This window comes from Eupeodes corollae, chromosome 1 (assembly GCF_945859685.1).
Source record: "Eupeodes corollae chromosome 1, idEupCoro1.1, whole genome shotgun sequence".
NCBI classification, from domain to species: Eukaryota; Metazoa; Arthropoda; class Insecta; order Diptera; family Syrphidae; genus Eupeodes; species Eupeodes corollae.
Genome location: NC_079147.1, coordinates 102,254,095 through 102,273,154, shown reverse-complemented (window position 1 = coordinate 102,273,154; position 19,060 = coordinate 102,254,095). Strand labels below are relative to the sequence as shown.

At 33.1% G+C, this 19,060-nt stretch overlaps 1 protein-coding gene across 1 annotated transcript; it reads right to left on the bottom strand.

The window, feature by feature from the left end:
- Nucleotides 1-584: 584 nt before the first annotated feature.
- On the bottom strand, nt 585-17,873 carry LOC129941296 (epidermal retinol dehydrogenase 2). Its single transcript, XM_056049888.1, has 7 exons — nt 17,606-17,873; nt 6,075-6,230; nt 5,822-5,998; nt 5,682-5,754; nt 5,425-5,605; nt 4,698-4,823; nt 585-755 (listed from the first exon to the last, which is right to left on the bottom strand). Exons 1-7 carry the CDS (start codon nt 17,759-17,761, stop codon nt 674-676), a joined length of 951 nt encoding a protein of 316 aa, XP_055905863.1. The 5' UTR covers nt 17,762-17,873; the 3' UTR covers nt 585-673.
- Nucleotides 17,874-19,060: the final 1,187 nt, after the last annotated feature.

Sequence of the window (19,060 nt, the reverse complement as noted above, 5' to 3'; positions counted from 1 at the left end):
CAGCATTGCTTAACTTCCATTTCTGTTAAAAACTATTCAGATATATACTCCCCATCCCATCTCGCTCTTCGCCGTCATTATAAACTGCCTGTTGGTGTTTTCCTGGAAACTGTATTTTTGCGCTTTACGCCGATATTTTCTGTGAAACCAGCACAAGCCTTCTCTCTTGGTTGACTTTTATTTGTTTCTTGAGCATTGCTTTTCACGACTACATGAACGGCCACGATAGCTTCGATAGGCTGTTAACTCATCGACTTGCCTGGAAAGATGTTCTAAAGCATCTAAATGGTTAGGTTCAGGTCCTTCTTTGTTGATGGAGCATAGACGGAAAGAGAAAGAGGGGCTTGAGAAACTTCATTTATTTTGTCTTCTTATTCCGATAGTTGGTTAGCAGAGAGATCAGATCTAGAAGTCAAAATAGATTGGTCGTGTAATAGTCGTTACAGCCAATGTTAAAGAAAAAGCTTAAGTAATCTTTTGTTCAACAATTTTTTGACAGCAACTAAATAATGGAAAAAATTAAAGGAACACGATTTTTTGGTATAATTGAGTTTAAAACTTTTTAAAACCAACACAAAACTGAATTTAATTTTGTAAATGAGTTAATTTTTTTTTTATTTTAGAGTACTTTATAAAATTCATGGCTTTTAAAAGATATAAAACAAAAAAACCACTAACTGTTGTTCAATATTTCGAGGTCCTGACGCGATGTCAATCGATTCAAAAACCTTAGAACCCAGTTTGTAGGGAGAAGCCTGTGGAAAAAAAATATAAATTATTATAAATTCTCTGATTAATAAAATGGGAGCAACGTTTTAGAAATTTACAAAGCTAAAGGATGGTTTTTTTAAATTTTAAAGATTTTAACGTTTTCAATGCTCTTCAGTTGAATGAACTGCCTTTTTGTAACAACAGTTTATTTGTTATTCAAAATTACGCTAATATATAACTGAAAAGTAACCTGACGGTTAAGAAAATTAATAATTTTGTTGAACGACAAAATTGTATCTTACCTCAAGTATGAAACAATTCAAGCTCTTGCATAAAAGTCAGCTACAAAATGACGGACTTCAACCTCGTTTCATTTTTTTTTTAAATGTTGTCTTACTTTAGTGGAATATTCAATAACAAAAAGACTACTGAAGCTAACAAATTGGAGTTTGCAGCTTTCATATAGTTCGAGGTGATTATAGAAAATCTTGCGAAAAGGATTGGATTTCTCTTTTGAGTATTTTCAAAACTGTTGGAGTTTAAAATAAGCAAATTTTGCAAAATTTCAAAAAAGGAACATTGTTTTTTAAATTCCCTTCACTGCTTGCAGAGAACCGGAAGTGCAATTTTTGAAACCTAAAATTGGAATACAAAACAACTCAAAGAAGCTACTTAATTCATTTTTGAACAACAACACAGTTCCAATTGTAAAGGGTGAGTTTTTAGATATTTTTTAGAATTTTATTATCAAAATGCGTGCTCTGTGAAGAAAATTCACTGCGCGCTTCTTCCATTTTATGTTCAGTTACGTAAATATGGTTAGGGTACGTAGATAAGCAGAATTGTTTATTTTGAAATGAAGATATCCAACTTTTTTTTTGCCAAAATAAACAAGGTTGACCTGCATAACATGTGGTTTCAACAAGACGGTGTTACTTGCCACACAGCATGCTCAACAATGTACTAATTGAGAGGTAGGTAGGTAGGTAGAAATGGCGATCTCAAGGCAACCTAGCCTGAGATCCAATTAGCGCTGTAGTGCGCCGTATTGATACCAAAAACTCGTTTGACCTTTGATTAAAATGGATAGATTTATAGAGAAGCTTCATAGCGATTATGTTAGAGCCATTTTGTCGCATTGAGAAAAAAGATTAGGCCTCTAATCTTTGTCTCAGATAGCTCATCAAATTCGTTAAAGAATGGTTTTCCAAAGTATTTCATTCTAGTACAAAATGGATTATGGTTGACTTTCTCTTTGGTCACTACAACTACGTCAAAAGCTGTTTTAGGAGATACAAAACTTCTCCGCATGAACTCTTATAGGCCAATGTCCGGTACAAACCGCAACAATCCTGGCTATGTCTTTCCTTGGCCTGCACAGAAGATCGTTTGTACGGGTTTTAATATAGGTGGGCCATATCTTCCTAGATATAATGCTGTTGGGTAAATTGCTCCACCTTCGGTTTGATTCAGTTCGGTAGATAGAAAATATTTTACCCTTCATAGCACCAAGAGGAATGTTAACCATTACCGCAAGTGAGCTATGAAGGGCCGATCCTTGCCTGGCTAGCTCGTCAGTCCGTTCATTTCCCACGATACCACTATGGTTCGGAACACAGATCAGGGTGACACCGAGGTTAATATTCAGGCTCGCAAGCTCATCGCGACATTGCTAGACCAATTTAGATGAGGATATGTCCTAGTTAATGGCTTTGACAGCTTCCTGACTGTCTGTAAAGATAGCCGCATTTCGGTTTTGGTTTGGGTTTTGTTTAAGTATCTTACATGTCTCCTTTGTTGCCAGCAGTTCAGCCTGAAAAACGCTAGCAAAGTCAGAAATCCTAAAGGATTTAGCTACATTTAGGGTCTCAGAAAAGATCCCAGAAAGATGTCGAAACCTATCGACACGTTGTCATCCTCCCAATCTTCCCTGGATGGGAAAATAACCTTAAAACCTATACTAAGGCTCAAAGTAGGAGTGCAGTTGTCAGTGTCTACCGAGATAATATATGAGGGAATCAATTTCGTTGTGTTTGCTGTGACCATAAGGTTTTGACAACCAGCTGTTTGATTCCTTCAGCCTTATAGCGCTGCAGGAAACTATGTATTTAACAAAAAGGTCGATTGGTAGAACGGCCAGGCGTCCGTTGGGCAAGTACGCATGGCCCCTGTGGTGCCCACGCAAGCTGTTCTCTGAACCTTCTTTAGCTTATCAATGTTATAGGCTTTGCTAAGAGCAGGCCACCACACAATCGAACAGTATGTTAAGATTGGACGTACTATGGCTGTGTACGTCCATAAAATCATCTTCGACTGAAGTCCCCACTTTTTGCCGAAAGTTTTGCTGCAGGCGTAGAAGGCAACGCAGGCCTTTTTAACCCGTACTTCAATATTTAGTTTTCAGTTTAGTTTAGGGTCGAGTATAACTCCCAAATATTTTGCACTGAAAGACAATAATAGGATTTGACCGTTGAGTCGAGGTAGCGTGAAGGGCGGTACTTCAATTTTGATGGTAAAGAGCAACAGTTCAGTTTTACTTTGGTTAACTTCTAGTCCACAACTCTTGGCCTAGTTGCTAACTTTCTTCAAAGCTGACTCCGTGATTTCACTTATCACAGGTATACTTTCCTGACACCAATAGCACCAAATCATCCGCGTAGGCTACCGCCTTCACTCCACATCTCTCTAATTTAAAGAGAATTGTATCCATGACCAGAAGCCATAGAAGAGGCAAAAGGACACCACCCTGGGGTGTTCCCCTACTCACGTGTTTTGTTGCGATTGTTTTTCCTAGAGTGGCTCGAATCTCCCTACCACTGAGCATGGAAATAATCCATTCTCGAATGAAGTCTTCTACACCGAACTTAACGAGCGATTCTTCTATGGATTCGGTAAGGACGTTGTTAAAAGCACCTTCTATGTCTAGAAAGGTGGCAAGAGTAAATTCTTTATACTGGATTGTTTGTTCTACAGTACGCACTAGCTTATGGAGGGCAGTCTTCGTAGATTTGCCCTTAAGATAAGCATGTTGAGAGCTTTCGAGAGGTCGTCCAACTAGGATTTCTCTAATATGGTATTCAAGAATGCGCTCCAAGGTTTTAAGCACAAAAGATGTTAAGCTTATTGGTCTGAAATCGTTCGCGGATTCGTGACCTCGCCTACCCACTTTCGGGATAAAAACTACTTTGACCTGTCTCCACGACATGGGCACATGTTTGAAAAGGGGGCATCGTTTGAAAATTTGTTCCAGCCATGGAGCTGCCACATCATGCAACTTTTAAAGCATAATTGGCAGTATGCCATCCCTGTCTGTTTATTTATATAAAGAAAAAGTATTGATGGCCCACAAAATATTTTCTCTGGTTATAACGGAATTGACTTGCTCCACATGATTAGATCTGTGTTTTAAAGCGATTCGGGGTTATCACTCTCGCAACCCGGAAAGTGGGGCTTTATCAGTAGCTCAATAGATTCGGCTGGAGAGGCTGTCCAGGTTCCATCAGGCTTTTTTAGAAATGAAGGATTACAATGTTCCTTCGATAACATAACGAGAGGCAAGTTCCGTGAACATTTTATTTCACGTTCGGGACCGGTCAGGCCGCTTTGATCATGGTATTTAACGCCTTAAGACTATTCTTTACAGGCAAGCCCTCTTCAATTTACGCATTGGAAGACAACATTTAAACATTTATTCGTGAGATACCGGCCGAAATGTTGGAAAGAAAATGCCAAAATTGGATTAAGGGGATGGACCACTTTAGGCGTAGTCAAGTTCAACATTTGCATGAAATAATCTTCAAACATTAAATTTTAAGGACAGCACTATCGATTCAAATAAAGATTTCATGCATTTTTCTGAATTGTGCTTTTTTTTGAAAAACTTTCCCATAGCTTTTAAAAAATCACCCTTAAGTATGTCAGAAATTTCGGCATGTTTACAAAACTCAAATAAATATTAATTTTTTTTTTTTAAATAATTAACTTACCCCAACATTCGATATTGAAGTCCGGTTATTCTAGGAATGAATACTTCCATTTTATTTCTGACGATACCATCAACAATGGCTTTGGCTGCTTCTTCACCAGAAATACTCGGATACAGGTTAGTTATACTTAGTGAAAGAAAAATATAAGAAAATGTGTTTTCAAAACATCATCGTAATAAAAGAGTAAAACATTTAAATAAGATCTTGATAGACAGTTTAGGGTCAGTAAAAACAGGATATCCACATTACAAAGGATATCTTTTTATAGTCACTGTCTTCAATAGGCTCACGACTTTCTTCAATTGCGACCAATAAACGGATTCTCTTCGGAAGATCAGTGTTTGAAAAATAATATTTTGATGCAGCTTTCCAATAACTCTCTTTCCTACTACTTTTAAATTTCAATACAAATTAATTATTCTCTCTTAGACGGTGTCCACATTGGACTACTTATTTTGACATTTCAGTATTGTATTGCCTTCATCATTTCACTGTTTCACTTTTTTGTCACTTTTCAACTATCAAGCGCAAAAAAACCATTAAGAATTATTAATAAAAGTGTCTTCACAAGAGTCCAATGTGAACATTATCATCTTCTTAATCACCATTTTTACTAAACCTAAGCTGTTATCTAAAAATTCAAAAAAGTAAAAGCTTCTATAAAAATAAATGTTTAGGTGATTTGACCTTAGATTATGGTCTTTTGACAATATAAGTTAGATCTTACCCAATTTTTGATACTAATTCATCTACTACAGCGTTTGTTTTTAAGAAAAATGGAAATACTGTGGTTGTTTTGATGAACTGAGCATTAAAAGCAAAAAGTTCAGTTTCAAGAGCTAACATAAGACCGCGAACGCCAAATTTCGACGCGGTATATTCAAGCTGTCGATGACAAGGTAATAGACCTAAGAAAGTGAAAAAATAAATTAGAAAAATTTTATTCTTTGAGTTACTAAAATAAGAACTTTGAGTTTCACTTACCTGCTATTGAAGAAATAGCAACGATATGACCTTTTCCAAGCTCTCTCATTTTTTCCAAAAATATACGAATGGTCTAAGATTGATAAAAATTGATAAGAGAAATCAAATCATACCAAATTATATACGAGATAGATACTTACATAAAAGTGTGATGTAAGGTTTGTATTGATCATATTTTGAGTTTCTTCCGGAGTGGGCTTAATGAACTTTTTAAATGTCAACATACCCGCGTTATTGATCAAAATCGTTACGGGTCCCAATTGTTCTTCGACATCTTTGGCAAGTTTTATAATATTTTCATATTTTGTAACGTCTACCTAAGAAAAAAAGATCGTAAGTTGAATATCAAGCTCATTGCATGATCTGATCTGATCAGGTGAATCTTTTGATTACTTTAAAGCCCTTGGATTTAATTTTATAAGCATCGATAAGTTCTTTTGATGTTTTTTCAGCAGCTTCAGCATTTATATCAACAACAGCTATATGACAACCCTTTTTTGCCAATTCAATAGCTATTTGCTTGCCAAGGCCATTTCCACTCCCAGTTATCTGTAAATATAGGTAAAAGCAAATATTTCAAAACACTTGTTAAAACAAATATGCATATGTTTTCTACAGTACATATTTACATATGTTTTTATTTGGCTATAAATTCTACGAAACCGTTGCAGTTTGTTTTGTTTTTGTTTGACTCATAAATAATAATTCGTTGATAGATAAGCTGTCAATCAAATTAATTTGTAGCTAAAAAAATGTAATTAAGTTCATAAGTCTGATGAAGTTGCGAAGATAATAATTTTGGCGACAAAAAGTGATAATGGAATTTCGCTGAGGGTTTAAGTTGATAGCTTTTTTTTAATAGGATCGGTCTATCTGTCTCGTCTGTTAAGCGGGGAGGGAACACAATCATAAATTAAAAGTCAATACACTGTTGAACAACATTGTTTCTATTTCAATTTTTCATTATTTGACTTTCATTTGACTCGTTTTGAAGTTCTAAACAACCTTGAATGTAATCTTTTACGTTTGTGAATAACTCTTTAGAGTTGATTTTTTGGAATCAAAACTCCAATCTTTGTTTAAACTCGGAAATACCGTTTTCAAAATTATTTTTAAATCTTTTTCAATATTATGTATTACAAAAATGTAATGTTATAACCGACTAAGAATTCGTAATATAATAACGAAAATTGCTTTTATACCGTTTTTCTTTTAAGAACCATTTTAGTATAAATGATTTACCGTTCTTTTAAGGCTTATATATGGAAGGTGAATAATAACATCTATTGACGATTTTTTAAAAATTAATAACGTAGTGAAAATGTTTAAACGGAATATTAAAGTTAGGGATTGCAGATTTGAAAAATCAAGTAATTAAAAAACATCGTTTTTGGTCTTCAAAGTGTTTGAACCGAAAACATTTTTATAAAACTTTTTTTTTTGACTGTTCATCATTTCTAGTGTGCGATGAATTTAATACTCAATTGATTGTATTTTCAATAAGAATAGTTTTGTTTTATGAAATCAATTAAAACTTCCATTCTTTCCAAGGTCATGGAAACGCTGATTAAATATCAGATCTCGAAGAACAAAAGCTTCTTAATGACAGACAATACATATTTCGCAGCAATAGGTCCTCTAGTGATCTCATGGTTCAGCTCACCGAATAGTGTTGAAGAACGTAAGAAAGTGTTTGCAGAAAGTAAGATCATTGCACTTGATATTTCAAAAGCAATAAATAGGGCTTGGCTTCAGGGCTCTGTTTTATCTCCAACACTCTTTCTCATTTTTGTTAATCGGTTTCCTAAGGCGATACAAGACATTTTTTTCCCCTTCTGATCTGACTGTTATTAACAAGACTTAGCCTTAGCCTGAGTATAACTTCCATCACTAGGCTTGTGCTCCTAAAACTTACTTAAGCCTATTGGACAGTATTTAACGTAGAGCATTTTTATCGTCTTTCTCACCCTTTTTTAACGTTATTTTAAAAGTGTATTCTCTAGAGAAATAGTCAGATGCACAGTGACGGTGCGTCAATAAGACGTTTTAGACAGTGTCTACCCTTCAGATTTGAAACAATACTTTACTCTCTATAGTACCTAAATACATAACTTTAAAAATGATATGCATGGAAAAAAAAACAAAAATTTGTACCTAATTATACTAATTCCTATTGTGATTTCATTAAGAATAATATTTCCTATCCCATAGTACCTACTTCTTGTCATTTTTTGTCTAACCCAATATACCAACATCATGCTATGCTATGATGGATATAGCTTGGCTCTACATATATGACTGACTTCTATTAACGAACCTCCCGAAAGAACACCGAATACCGAAAGTACGAATGGCACGACATACACGAGTAAATACGAAGACAGTGTCTTTGTTTCCTTTTAAAGTTATATGAAGGGAAAAAGGTTAGCTTATTATTCCCAAAAACTGATTTTGTATGGAAGCTAGTAGACATAAGTGAATCTGTCTAATCGCTTGTTTGTTTTGAAAGTAAATTCTTAATTCGAATTTTTCATGAAGAGAACGAGTGTCAGTCAGGAGGAGCAGCACAGTGAATGTGATCAACGCAGCACGCAGCGGCAGCGGCAGCAGGCAAGTGTTACCACTTCTCAAAAAAAAGTGGAAGTAGATTTTAGGAAAAAAGTGAAGTAGATTGAGAAAAATGGAAGTAGATTTCAAAAATTAACTTTTTCTTAATTATTCTACATATTTTTAAATTATATTATTTCAATAAAAAATAGAAAAAAAAAATAATAATTTAAGGCTTCATATCATATACTTCAAGATAGTAATGTAACATTTCTTTAATTAAATCTTGCTTGTTAGCAACGAAAAAGCAAAGATTGGGATAGTGTTGGTAATATCAAATGACTTTAGGATGTTTTTATTGCAAAGGACGAGTTCTTCAAGAAATAGTTATTGGAATCGTAATACAATTTTAGTACATCAACAAACCTTTTATCTTTGTTTTTAGACAACTTGAAAATATCTTTTGATATTGAAAACAAACAATCAAATCCAAAATAAGACTAGGGCATAACTGTAACAAACAAAAAAAAATGCACGACTGGTTCGCATGAACTCGCTCATGTATTCAAAAATGCCTGTCTAAAACTATTTCCTGTATTAAATTAAAATGTACCTGCAAAAAAATTTATTTTCAAAAATGTAAATGCCATTTGATTTCTCAAGAAAAAATACAATTTTTTTAAACTTGCGTTTGAAAATAGTTATTGAATTTTAGTTTAAAAATATTTTTTGAATATAATTTTGAACTTATTATTAGACGACTGGCATTTCAATTTTGTAACAAATGATAACCCATTTTCAAGAAATCAAATTTCGAAAAAAATAATATTTGTTTTTAAATTAAAAATAAAAACCAATGATATTTTTGTCAGAAAAAAAAGTTTAGTTCTTGAGAAAACTTAAAAACAAAATAACGGTTTTAGCTAGGATGGGATAGCCTTTATATATTTTTATATTGAAAGAAGCTAAACTAAGAACACAAATTTTAGCAAGAATTTAAAAAAATCTATCGGTTTGTTTTTGAAAAAAAATCGAATTATCGATATTGAGCTCTGTCGGAAGACGTTGCGTCTTACATGTGAATTAAATTATTTTCATTTCATTCTGATATTGAACTCTGACAGGACAAGTTAAGGTTGTAAATTTTTGAGATTGCCAACCTGTATTGCGTAAATCAATACATATTTGTAAAATGGATTTTTCATCAAATGATGATATTTTTGAGTATTTCTCAAATGATACAAATGTAAAGTTTTCAATGCTACCTATAGAAGATAAGATAACTATTAATTCATTATTACAATGCGAAATAATGAATCAAAATTTGTGTCTACCCAGTCAAATGGACTGCCGCACGTCACTGCAGATGCATTCCTCCCCTAAAACAATTCAACCGTAATACTCGCGCTTCTACGAATGCTCGTCAATATACCTTCCAGCCCAACTCCGGTCGTACTGTTTCCTTGAAAATTCAGAAGCGATTAATCAGCTGCTAGCTTTCATGTGCATCAAAACAGCGTTTATAAAGAACACAGTGTGGGAAATAGGGAAGGATTTAAGTGAAGACCCATTGGTCTTAAAGTTCTCAACATCAACATTCTACATTCTCGATGCGTGGTTTAAGAATGAATCTCTATAATTAACAGTACGTCCAAAATGAAACATTGTTTGTAAAAATATCGATAAAACAACAAAAGGCATAGAGCATTGCGGTGGTATTCGAGGAATGTTAATGTTTGGTTATTGTTCTATCGCCTATCATTTTAAAGCCATTTTTTTAATTCTATCCAAAAGAAATCCTAAGTTAGTGCTGCTACACTTTCGGAAATGTTGAATATATGAACATTCCATAAGAAGTGATCTGTGATACACAAACAGAGTACTGAAATTTGATTGGTTTCCCGGATGCAAGTGCAACTCATGGTTAGTGACATCTGGGATGGGTTCCGCTTTAACGACAGAAGACAACACTGAGTTTTTGAAGCATTGAATTTAAACGGTTGATTAATCTCCATTGGGCAATGCTGTTTACATCAGAATTTAATAAGGTTAACAAACGCTGCTGTTTTTTCGTTCCACATTCGAAGGACATATGATAAGCTGACGGTACTGTCATCAAAGAAAGAAGTGGTAGGCAAGAGTCGGAGATAAAATGATGCCATGGTGGACACCAGCATTTTATGAGTTTCAGATTTTAAATCATCCAATTCAACTTGAATAGAACGGTTCGAACGTAAGTTTCTAATCCAACGAAGAAGAGATTTAAAGCACTCATTTTCAAAAACAGAGCTTGCTGCGAAACACTATTAAATGCTTTTAAAATATAAAGTGGAATAATCTTACTTTCTCCAAAACACTGTAAAGATTTGTTCAACTGTTCGGTTAGATTAACTATCAAATCACCGGTGCTTGATATCGGGGACGTGAGTGCTATCGGGCGATAGTTAGAGGGGGAGGCAGATTCGTTTTTTTAGTGACAGGCTGAACAAATGTTGTTTGCCATCCGTTCGAATGGATACATGTAGGAAAGATGGAAACACTTTTGCAGTGGTTTTGCTTATGTTGAAAAACGATATAATGTTTCAATCGAAGACAATCCACGGTACTCATACTCTACAATCCAAGTTTATAGTGCTACCACAACCATTTTAACAAATTATGTGACAATCTTCAAGACATCGACTCAAATAATTTAATGCTCGTAGGAGAGTTTAACGCTAGAATCGATTTTTCACAAAACTCCCCATATATCAACCTGAACCCTACCTCTAAAGACATAGTGTGTGATAGCAAAGATCAAAAATATTGGAACTTACCGGTGTTTATGATTGTCATGTTTTGAATGGTAGCTGCCCAGGAGATCACGAGGGAGGGTATAAATTCATAAGAGGTACTGCATGCTCCGTCGTTGACTATTGCTTTGTCACTGGCAACTGGGGTAACTTCACAGAAGGAGCTGAGACATTCTCAGACCACATGCCTCTTGAAAAGACTTTTTCTTTGTCGGAGTTAGATAGCACCTTAAATAAGAAACAACTGAACTAACCTAAACTAACCTGGAAAGATACAAATAAGACAGATTACCAAATTAACTTGGGAATAGAACTCGAAAATTTGCAATACTGGTATGCCTGTGAAAATAAGTTCTCTTACAGAAGTTATTAAAAAATCTTGCCCAGAAAACAGACCACTTAGAAAACAAATAATTTGCAAACAAAAATGGTTTGATATTGAGTATTTAAAAGCTAGAGATCTATCATTTAAGTTCTTAAAGCTTCTACAGTTGCACAACGTTGAGCTGTTAAGCTTGTAAATGGAAACAACAATCTCATTGCCGCATGGTTACAAGCATCAAGCCTAAAACTCTAAAAGACCATTTTAACAGACTGCTGAATATCACATAGAGTTCACCTCCGATGGAATACGTTGAACCACTTATTTTAAACAAGTTTTTAGATGCACCTTTTTCAATTCCAGAAGTGAAACAAATAATAATGAACACAAAAGACAACAGGAACCCTGGAAATGTTCGTATACCTTCTGAGTTCTACAAGCATGCTACAAAAGAGTTCATAATCTTACTAACAAATGAGTTCAATCAAATCTTCAAAAGTTGTTTAGTTCCCGAAGCTTTTAAGAAATCAATTATTTTCCAATACATAAAAAAGGCACTTTTGAAGATCCTTCAAACTATAGAACAATCTCATTTCTTAGTACCTGCGGTAAATTGTTTGCAGGACTTATTCACTCCAGGCTTTCTAAATGGGTAGAAAATGGCAATATATTATCAGAATTTCAGGCCGGCTTCAGGAAAAAATACTCAACCATCGACCAAATATTGCCGATTATTTAAAAAAATGGAAGAAATGATATGATGTGTCGACAAAGAGACTGCCGAGCAGCTTTTGACTCAATTGACCGTAATGCGCTTTTTTACAAGCTAAGTGTGATAGGCATATCAAGCAAAATTTATTTCAGTTTTGAAAGCTTTTTTCGAAAGTAACGTAGCATACGTTTTGGAACGGTGTTTAAAAAATGAAAGTAAATGTATCCAGCACACAAAAGATATTCCGCTCTACAGCAATGTCAACTTTACTGTTTAAGTAGAAAAATTTCTTCGATTTTTTATTAAAAGGATTTTCAGATTGCCACGAAAATCTCCAAACTATATGCTGTATCTAAAAACAGGAACTCATCCTCTGATAATGGATACACAACAGATGCATTTTAACTACGTACTTAAAGTTATGAATATGGCAGACAGCAGAATTTCAAAAATCATTCTTAAAACAGTTATCCAAGCAGAAGGATCTATGCTAGAAGAATGTGAGAGTCTTGCTTAAATGTGCAGTATTTATCTTGAAAAAGCAATGAATGTACAACCCGCCCTATTAGAGTCAAAATTCAACATGATTTTGGAAAAAATTGGAAGAGTACTGTATGGAAGATATGAGTCCGAAGCTAGATCATCGATATTCAGGAATTACTACAGTCGTTTAAATTTGAATTTGCAGAATAGATCGTATCTGATAAATAACAACAGAATCGGTGAAATTAGCATTCTTAAAGCAAGGGTAGAATAACTTAACTTTAATTATGTGCCACAGCTACCCGATCTGCCTATATTATGTAGCCTTTGTAATATTAAAGCACGGGAAGAAACCTTTCACTTCATTGCGGTGTGTCCAGTCCTAAAAGAATTCCGGATTATCTACTTCAATAAAAGCAACCTCGATGAAACTTAATTCTTCAGGTTATTAAATGGAGAGGAAGGCTTTGATAATTATTCTATTGCTGCTCTTAAATATAGAAAACTTAAAATCGAAGAAGTTTAAAAAAAAATAAGTTAAATATTTATCCATGTAATTTACTACTCCTATTTTGTTAAATATAATGTACTTGTTTTAGAAAACGTCAGTCTGGTAGACGGCCATAAATAAATAATATTATTGTTGAAGAAATATTCTATATTAACTTGAATGTTTTTATACTAATTAAGTTTCCTGATATTGTTTTGTTTTAGAAATAAGTTTTTAGAACTTTCATTCGATTCAAAGCAGTAAAACAATAAAGAACTTTATAAATTGTTTATAAAGACTACGGACTTATTACTGAGAACCATAAAGATTTTCAATAGGTTATGGGCCCAGACACCCAAACCATTGGAAAATAAGGAAAAAACGGCAAATTTAAAGAAATAATTCTAGATACAGAAAATTTAAAGATCAAGTTGTAGAAATTTAAAGATCAAGGTAAAGAATAATTCAAGATATGGCTGACTCGAAATTTTCAATCGCAAAACTAAATAATACAAATTATTTTATATGGAAATATAAATTTGAAATGCTACTGATGAGGGAAGGACTATGGGCAACAATTTCTGAAGAAAGACCGGAGAACGAACAAGATGCCTGGAAGACTAAAGATAACATTTCAAGAGCAACAATATGTTTATCTTTGGAAGATGATCAATAACATCATGTCCGAAGATGTACAACAGCTAAGGAAGTTTGGACAACATTATAAACTTCACGAAAAATGCACACTAAGCAACAAAGTGAGCATAATGCGTGATATTTGTAATCTTCATCTGGAAGAAAGTGGGAATGTGGAAAGTCACATTGGTACGATGCGGGACCTGTTCACAAAATTGCAAAATATAGGAGAATCATCGTTCACCGAAAGCTGGGATGTCGCTATGCTTCTGAGCAGTTTACCTCGCAGTTTTGATACATTGATAATTGCATTGGAATCAATCAATCAAAACAATTAGTTTTGTGGAATCAAAATTAATTGAAGAATACAGGAGGCGTCATCCAATAGAAGAAAAAGAATCCCAAAATGCCTTATTATCCATGAAAAAGAGAACACATTTCAAGAAAAACTATTTTGAGGTAGAGTGCTATTTCTGTCATTCCAAAGCAATTTGACAGTATAGGGTTATTAAAAATGAAGCGTTACACGATAGAACAACGTGTCTTCATTATTAAAGAATATTTCAAAAATAGTGAAAGCTTGGCGGCTGCAGTTCGAAAATTTCATACAAAATATGGTCGGAATAGTGTTTTAACTTCGTCAACTGTAAAGAGATTAATTGAAAAATTCATGGAGACTGGATCCGTTGGAGACGCCAAACACACTGGTCGTCCAAAAACAAGCCGTTCAAATGTGAATGTCGAAGCAGTGCGTGAGAGTGTTGCTGACGATCCAGGAACCTCAATTCGACGTCGTGGCCAAGAATTGCAAATTTCAAGAAAGATCTGTGTCTTCATGCTTACAAAATTCAATTAACACAACAATTGAAGCCTAATGACCATGGACAGAGAAGAGAGTTCGTTGAATGGATTATTGAACATCAACAAATGGACCCTGATTTTTCGAGCAAAATCATCCTGAGCGAAGAAGCACATTTTCATATTGATGGCTTTGTCAATCGCCAAAATTGCCGCATTTGGGGTTCGGAGAACCCACATGTGATTGTCGAAAAACAAATGCATCCACAACGCGTGACTGTATGGTGTGGATTTTGGGCTGGAGGCATAATTGGGCCATATTTTTTTGAAAATGATTATGGTGACATAATTACACAGTTCTTTCTGCCAAAATTGGATGATATTGATGTGTCCAATATGTGGTTTCAACAAGACGGTGGCACATGTCATACAGCCCGTGAAACAATTCAATTACTGCATGAGACATTTCCAGGTCGTGTACTCTCTCGTTTCGGTGATCAAAATTGGCCTCCTACATCGTGTGCTTTAACACCATTAGACTTCTTTTTATGGGGTTATTTGAAATCACAAGTCTATGTCAACAAGTCCAAAACCATCCGTGCATTAAATGAGGAGATTCAACGTTGCATCAACGAAATTCAGCCACATTTATGCAGAATGGTCATGGACAATTTCAACAAAAGAGTGCGCATGTGAATGCAAAGCCGTGGAGGCCATTTGTCCGATGTAATATTCTATACATAACCCTATCCTATGTACTTTACGAGTCAATATAACTATCAAAAGACTAAAAACGACGTTTTCTATTTAATTCAAATCTTGCGTTAATTTTGGGACACCTTTTATTTATCAATGAAATTTATTAGTACTATTTTTAACTTGCCATAGGAAGTTATTGTAATGGGTCCAATTTTCAAAATTTAAAATTTTGACATTTCTCGACGTTTCAAGGTGCCTAGAGTCGAAATAAAAGATTTTTAAAAAGATGTATGTGCGTGCGTGTATACGTACGTTCGTACGTCCGTACGTCAGAACGTTCGCGACGTTTTTTTCGTCGTCCATAGCTCAAGAACCAGAAGAGATATCGATTTCAAATCAATTATGTTATACAGATAATAAAGCAGAAACATGCAGAAAGGGCTCTCAAGGTGGTGTTTTTACCTTAGCAGTTTAAAAAAAGGTGAACATTTTGGTTAACCCTAAATATCTTACGAACCAAAGACGCTAGAAACTTTATTTAAATTTTAAAAAAATCCATTTAACGGTTTTTTTTTATAAATCAAAAAAACTGAAAAAAAAAATTGTCACCCCCAAAATTTTACGACTAAAATATGATTTCATCTCCACAACAATTTTGTGCAACGAAGAATAATGTTTTTGGCATCTGATCAAATTTGGAGAAAAATCGAATTGACAGTTTGTTTACAAAAAATAAAACCCTAAAAAAAATGTATAAAAGTTGGTAAAAATTGACTTTCGACTCAAATATCTTTTCAAAAATTTGAAATATTGGCTTCAAACTAATTTTATCTTTTAAGAAATATTGTTTTCAATATTCGATAAAATTTTTTAAAATATATTTTGCAGTTTTTTTCTTACAAAAAACAAAACTCTAAAAAAAACAATACTAAAACTTGGTAAAAATTTACTTTCGACTCAAAAAGCTTTCAAAAAATTAAAAATATTGGCTTCAAACTTATTTTATTTCACAGAAAATATTATTTTCGATATTCAGTAATTTTTATATAAAAATCCAACAGTCCGTTTTTTCATAAAAAATAAAATCTACAAAAAATAGTACGCAAATTTGGTAAAAATTGATACGAGTACATATATACAAACTTTTAAGCAATAGAAATTGACAGACGGGATTGAAAGTTATCAGTGTGGGTTGCATCCCAGCCTCTTTTTTATATATTATATGAAAATGTTATACATAATTATTATATTGAAATAAAATGAGTTAAATAACTAACTAATTAAGCCTGTCAAACATTCAATATTTGTTAGAATGTCGGAATTTAATGTCTTACCGAGTGCTATGAAAGTAGTAAAATGTTCTTTAGCATTTTGTTTTATAAAACTAAAATTAAACTTATTAAAACTCAATAATAAATTAAAACATGGAAGCAATATTCAAATTCAAAATATTTTACAAATAAAGATTCAAAAACTGAACGAGAGTCATTGGAAAAAGTTTTAAATTCATTTGAGAACTCTGTCAAGGAATTTTTTATTAAAAAAATAAAAAAACACGTATTACTTATTATTCCTAATACTAATTACCTTATTTTATATTTTAAACGATATTTAAATTTAATTGTCCACATCTAATCTAAAGTTGTAAGATAAAATTAACTTTATTAATTACACATACTTAACGAGTAGGTATACAAAGTTTAACATTCTCAATTTGCATGACAACTAAATCTATAAATTAACAATTAAATCATTAATTTTACAACATTTATCAAGTACAAGCCAAATAAATAATTAGTTTATAAGATAAACCGATACACTAAAAGATAATAAATTATTTCTAAATACCTTATAGTAATAAAATCAATCTTCGTGTTAGCATATCAGATTCATGAAATTGTATTCTCTCCGCATATCAATTTTATCTATGAAATAATTGCCAAGTTTAACTGTGCATGGGTTCAATTTTAATGAGACGAAAACAACAATAAAAATGCATAGAATTAAATAGCATGAAATTGTACTGCACATGCTTGATATTATTATCAACTAAATATGTTTAGAGGTTGTGTAATAAATTTAAATGAAACTTTAAGGAATTTGTTAGATTTCTTTGGTTAATATTTTTTTATTTTCACATTTTATTCTTGAGAACTAAATTGTTAATGTAATGATTTAGAAAAGTATTAACATTTTCTATAAACAATGCATAACAAATTAAAGAACAGTAAAATAAGTCATCAGCCATTAAAGTCCTTAAAGGATTTAAATTGTTCTGATTATCAACTTGAAGCATTTGAAATTCGGTTTGATTATTTTTTTTTTGTTTTTTTTTAACACAAGTTGTATTTTTATGTTTTTTGTTTAGGGAATGTCTTTCAATTCAAGTGCACACACCTCCAAAATCTTTTAAATTATAATTATTAAAAAATGCAAATTAATTACCAGGGCAACATCACCATGAACACTTTTTTCTTGTTTTTTAAATAAATAATCAAAGATAACGCTAAGACCACTGGCGAGTATTAACACAGGAAATATCAACAACACAATCACTTCAATAATCCAAAACCGAACTTTAATCATATTATTACTAATCATTTTAATTAATTTATTTAGTTTAATCTACTATTAAAAGTTAAGACAGTAAAAATATCTTAATCGAGCGTTCTGGTGTTTCGCAAACGACTATTTGCTGCACAAATGAAGCTGAAGCATCTAGCAGTGTTTTACATTAAACAGACAAAAACACAAGTTAGTATCTTACTTTTTAATCGACCTTTTCCTATAAAATAGGGTAAATAATAATTTGTTGTTCTCTATTAGCGCACAGCCAATAAAAATGGGATTCTAACTTAAATTATAAACTAAAGGTTATAGTCTACTGACGTTTTTATCAAACTCGTACTATTTTTTTTAATTGTGGATTTTTATCATAATGAGTTGTGTTTAGTAATTATTTTTTATTTTAAATAATTAATGGGTCGTTGGGTATGTTTAAACACCGTTAATGTTATTTTCTAAGAAATAGAAATGATTTAATGTATTTTCATTTCGTGTATTTATTCGCTGGGCCCTAGCTCACACAGGACTGTAGCGCCACCTTAAGTAAGTAAGTATTTATTCGCTTTCAGAAAAAAAGCGATCGAACAATTATTGTGCTTAGCTTTGCAACTATACTTTCTATAAAATATACAAATATTTAAAAGTTTATGTTGGAAATAAAACAAATTTTACACAATGCTTAAAATATTTAAGATTGAGTAACGAATACTTCCCTAATGGTACTGGTTTAAGTGATAAAGGTATCAAGGTACCTGCTTAAATGTTTAGAAAAATTAGATTAAAGAACTGCCCAGACCACTAGGAAAAGGAGAGAAGAGTTGATAGGAGGTGTTAGTGCACATTGGTTTTGAATTCCTAAATATTGCAATGACTGGGAAAGACATAGTGTGGTAAGGCATTCAACATTCGCGTAGCACGGCTAAAGAACGCATCTCTGTAATTGAAAGTACGACGAGCATCCCTAGAATTGTACCAATTTTTGTTTTTGTAGGACATAAACCTTTAAAATAACGGTAAAAAAGGGTGAGGCAACATACTTTACGACAAGCGGCGCGTCGTAAATGATCCTATAATGGTTTTTCACCAATAAATCTAAATGCTCTACGTTTAATACTGCCCAAGCAGAATAATTTGTTGCAGGAGCAGTCATACTCAAGCGTAAATATAAGCATTGTAAATAACAGTAGTACCCGTGGAATGATGGTTAGTGTGTTGGACTGTAATGCCAGAGGTCTTGGGTTCGATCCCTGCCATCTAAAGTTTTTTCACGGGTACTACCTCTTGCGAGGAATTTGACAAATCCTCCAAGAGTAATTCTTGTCATGAAAAGTGCTT